The following is a 4,232-nucleotide window of genomic DNA, read 5'->3' on the forward strand; positions in this document are numbered from 1 at the left end:
TAAAGGTTAATTTGTTAAATAAAATACTTAAGATTAATTTGAGTTAATAATAAATAAAACATGTCCACTCAGAAGAGCCAATCACTAGAGATGGCCTTGCGGTTTGCCCAGCGGTCGTTTCACAGTGAACTTTGCTTGTTCGCGATTGGCTTAACATGCAAACATATGGTGATATTCGCAAGCACCATATTTTTTTGCATAGCGCCGAACTTTGACCCATGACACATCCATCAGGTGGGACAGGACAGCCATTTGAGACGTTTCAGCACATGGACACATCCCCAACCCTATAACAGAACCTAATCTGGCAGCCAATTTACATTATGTGTTTTGCCAGTGTAGGGAAAGCTTGCATTTTGGAGCAGGGACAGTTAGGGACACCAAGCGCTAGCTAATAGGGCTACAAAAGTCCTTTTAAGGACTGGAATAGGTGTGGTATAGAGGGGTGCCATATACTTTGAATATACAGTCATGGCCAAAAGTTTTGAGAATTACATAAATATTGGAAATTGGAAAGGTTGCTGATTAAGTTTTTATAATAGCAATTTGCATATACTCCAGAATGTTATGAAGAGTGATCAGATGAATTGCATAGTCCTTCTTTGCCATGAAAATTAACTTAATCCCCCAAAAAACCTTTCCACTGCATTTCATTGCTGTCAATAAAGGACCTGCCGAGATCATTTCAGTAAGGCCTCATGCACACGACCGTTGTGTGCATCCGTGGCCGTTGTGCCGTTAGACGTTTTTTTCTGCGGCTCCATTGACTTTCAATGGGGCCGTTGAAAACTCGGCTTGTGCACCGTTTTTACACCGCGCCCGTGACCCGTGTTTCGAGGCCGTGAAAAAAATATAACCTGTCCTATTTTTTTCACGGCCAACGGTTCACGGCCCCATTCAAGTCAATGGGGCCGTGAAAAACGCGTTTGCACACCCGTTTGTCATCCGTGGCCGCGCCCGTGTCCGCGCCCGTTTTATTTCATACTTCTGACATGGTCAAATTGTCTGCCAAAACTTGTGCCAATAAATTCTTAAAAAAATAGATACAGGAAGTATATGGTCACAGGATATGGTAATTTCGAGCCTCCTGTGCAGACAAGCTGGTGTGTGGTGAGGCAGCCATTTTTCAAGTTTTCAGCAGCCACCATGTCAAGGTTTAATGTAGAAAAGTTGATAACCCTGGTCCAGGAGAGGCCCGAACTTTGGGACATCCGGGCCAACTCGTATTGCGACCGGGTTAAAAAGGAGGCCTCATGGGAACAAGTGGCCCGGAGCCTACGCAAGCATGAATGGGCCAAAGCGGATAGCCGAGGTCGTGCTGAATTAGGTAAGTGATAGCAATGTAGATGTGCTGTCATTTTCCTCTGTGTGGGCCAAATATGTAGTTTGTAATTTCCAGAGGGCACCATAGTGTTTTCTTTGTTGTACCGCCTCATTTTTCCGAAAGCCCTGTACCTGGCTTATTATAGAGACGTGTATTAAATTCCATTTCCATATTTAAATGGCTGTCCTGCCCTTTGCGACAGCATTCAGTACTCATGTATAATAACGTCTGGCTACTTTTTACCTTGAAATTGAGCATCTTACAGTTGTCACCTTCACATATTGTAACGTTTATTAGTCCTAATGGCTTGCATCCACACACCTGCTGGACTGTATCATGTGCTTTTTCCATTATTGCTTATTTTGCGCATTTTCCTTTTCCCTTTTTATTTTGTTTCTTTTGAAAAAATGTAGTTTTTCCAAAAAAAAGTAGATCTCACAATTGTCTTTCATTTCATTTTTAAACAGTCAAGCAAACCAAAACAAGATGGGCGAGTTGCCGCGACCAATTCCGGCGAGAGGTTAGCAACAAAGGCCGGAGTGGGGAAGGAACCTCAAAAAAACGGGCCTACATATACACTGCCCAGCTGCAGTTCTTAAGGCCAGTAATGGATTTGAGGCCGTAAGTAGTTTTCTGTTTTTACTTTGAATGTATTGAAAGGGCACACTTTCGGTAGTATGTAGACGGGTAAAACAGAACCAGAATTTAAAGGATCCAGTTGTGTTCTTGTATTGTTGATCTATACTTTCTCTAGTGCAGCCATGTCATAACTGACTCCATCCAGCTGTATAACAACGCAAACTCGCAGCATAGCTGACTAGCTGTAAACTTACCTGTCCGGTTGGGAGTTGTAGTTGTGCATCAGCTGGTGGGCAACAGTTTGTACATGCCTGGTGTTGGTAGTCTACATTATTTTTGGGGTGTGGTTAATCCGGGGCCCACCGCTTATGATCTGTTTGCTGAAACGACACGTGTAGTGTGCAGATTGCGCCTCCCCTCTCTGTTTTTTTGGTGTACAATACATTTATTGTCCGTCTAGGGACTAAGATGTTTGCAATATGAACAAGAAATAGGAGAAGGCAGATGACACGTGCACACTGCACGCTTTATTTCCTCATACAGTAGATCATCTAGTTTGCCCGCAAGAATTGGAAGGGCCGAATAGGAGGGCCGAATATGTATTTCATATTTTAGTTTTGGGACAATGCCACTTTGGTTTAATATAGACCGATTCCCTTACTTTGGTATGTATTTGAAAATGGAACTCCTTAGGTATTGGTATATTCATTTATATTGCTTAAATGGTACTGAACCAAAGCCAACATTGATTCCTTTCTGAAAACTATGAAAATGTCAAAAAACCGGATCCATAGAAAAAGGATTATAATGATGTTCCAACTACGGTTGACCAGCAGGATTAAAAGTAATACTCTCACCATGGTCAATAGAGGGCTGGTACATGTACATTCTTAGTAAATGATCGTATACTCAAATCTATTTTCCGCTTGATACTTTGGATGGTGGTAGCGGGTCACATCCTGACGAGATGCCGTTGGCACTGGTTTCGGCCCTTGAATGTTGAATCCTCTTCAGTTGTTGGACAGCTCCAAACGGCAAACAATGTTTGCCATTTTCAGTAACATTATGCCTTTCCAAGACTTCTGCTGGCGTTACATGTCAAATGACTATTTTTCTCGATTTTGCACTGTTCACCTCTAAGCTAGTAGTGAGTAATTAAAATCAAATGTCTGATCTATGCTACCACTCTGTATCTAATTTGGAGACACACGCCAGATTCTAACTAATATATAGTCTGTGTATTTATAAATGTAATCCAGGCCAAAATGTAATGTACTTTTTTTTGAAATTCCATTTCAGAACTGTGGACAGTCTGGATCCCTCGGCTGATTCCGAGACGTCTGGGAGTGAGACCCCTGCGGTTTTCTCCCCCGCCACAAGTCCTGCTCCCACGCCGGCTGAGGACCCCGAGGACTCCACCCAGAGCCAAGGCCCCCAACCACTATCCAGTCCACCGCGGATAGTTCAACCCCAGCCCAGACATCGCCGCCGTGTCCCTCCCTCTTCCTCTGTGCCAGAGAGTCGGGAAGTAATTGATGCCCGAGTCATCGATTTTCTGGCCCAGAGGAGGAGTGATGGCAAGGAGGAGAAACTGTTGAGGGGACTGGGGCCGCTACTGCAGCAGGTCCCTGCGAATGAGCAGCCAGACTGCATGGCTTGCTTAAATATGGTCATAAAAATGTTTACTTGCCCCAACCATGGAGACCTCATTGGGCCATTGCATGCATTGAAACTCCAGGTTGAAAATGCAGGCCAGCAGCCAAATCCTGCCCCATATTCATTCCCACCCCAACCCACCCAAGGCCCTTCTTATGCCCCCCCCCCTTCCCCAGTACCTTCCACCTCAGGGGCCTATTCATCCTGGGGGCCAGCCCCTTTACCAGCCCCAATTACCAACTGGTGCCCCAACACAGGCCCAGGTTAGGCCACGGTCCACATTTGCACCGGGCTCATTCACGCGGGACCTTCTAGATTTGTAATTTGGGAGGGTTGTTTTATATTAAGCACTTTATTTTTATGTTATTTGTGTGTTGTAAGATTTTTTTCATTGCCAGTGTTTTGGGTGACCCCTTATTTTGACTAAAGTTTGGTTTGGGTCCCAAAAAATTTGACTATTGTTTTATTTGCACACTACACACAACATGTACATTTTAAAATGCATTCTAAAACAAAAGCTACACACACTGTATCTCAGAAAGCCACACTTTATTTGGACGATAAAGATCTTTATTTAGGGTTCCTGTGCAGATGAGGTATTAGAAAACTTTTTGGACCATAAGAGCAAAATATCAAGATGTTTCTGAAAAATTCCATTTAGACAGAAACATCA

The 4,232-nt window shown here is 43.6% G+C and overlaps 1 protein-coding gene across 1 annotated transcript; it reads left to right on the forward strand.

Moving 5' to 3' along the window:
• Window positions 1–860: 860 nt before the first annotated feature.
• Window positions 861–3,987, forward strand: LOC122945716 (pollen-specific leucine-rich repeat extensin-like protein 2). The gene is made up of 3 exons (XM_044304878.1): window positions 861–1,327; window positions 1,792–1,945; window positions 3,203–3,987. The coding sequence occupies exons 1-3, from the start codon at window positions 1,057–1,059 to the stop codon at window positions 3,825–3,827; spliced, it is 1,050 nt and encodes a 349-aa protein (XP_044160813.1). The 5' UTR covers window positions 861–1,056; the 3' UTR covers window positions 3,828–3,987.
• The last annotated feature ends 245 nt before the right edge of the window (window positions 3,988–4,232 follow it).

The sequence above is a fragment of the Bufo gargarizans genome, chromosome 8, assembly GCF_014858855.1.
Source record: "Bufo gargarizans isolate SCDJY-AF-19 chromosome 8, ASM1485885v1, whole genome shotgun sequence".
In the NCBI taxonomy this organism is placed as follows: domain Eukaryota; kingdom Metazoa; phylum Chordata; class Amphibia; order Anura; family Bufonidae; genus Bufo; species Bufo gargarizans.

Excerpts from the sequence above, each read along its gene's own strand:
- LOC122945716 (XM_044304878.1), top strand. The coding sequence starts at position 1,057 with ATGGTCACAGGATATGGTAATTTCGAGCCTCCTGTGCAGACAAGCTGG. Across the intron at positions 1,328-1,791 it reads CCGAGGTCGTGCTGAATTAG|TCAAGCAAACCAAAACAAGA; the intron begins GTAAGTGATAGC and ends ATTTTTAAACAG. Across the intron at positions 1,946-3,202 it reads CCAGTAATGGATTTGAGGCC|AACTGTGGACAGTCTGGATC; the intron begins GTAAGTAGTTTT and ends ATTCCATTTCAG.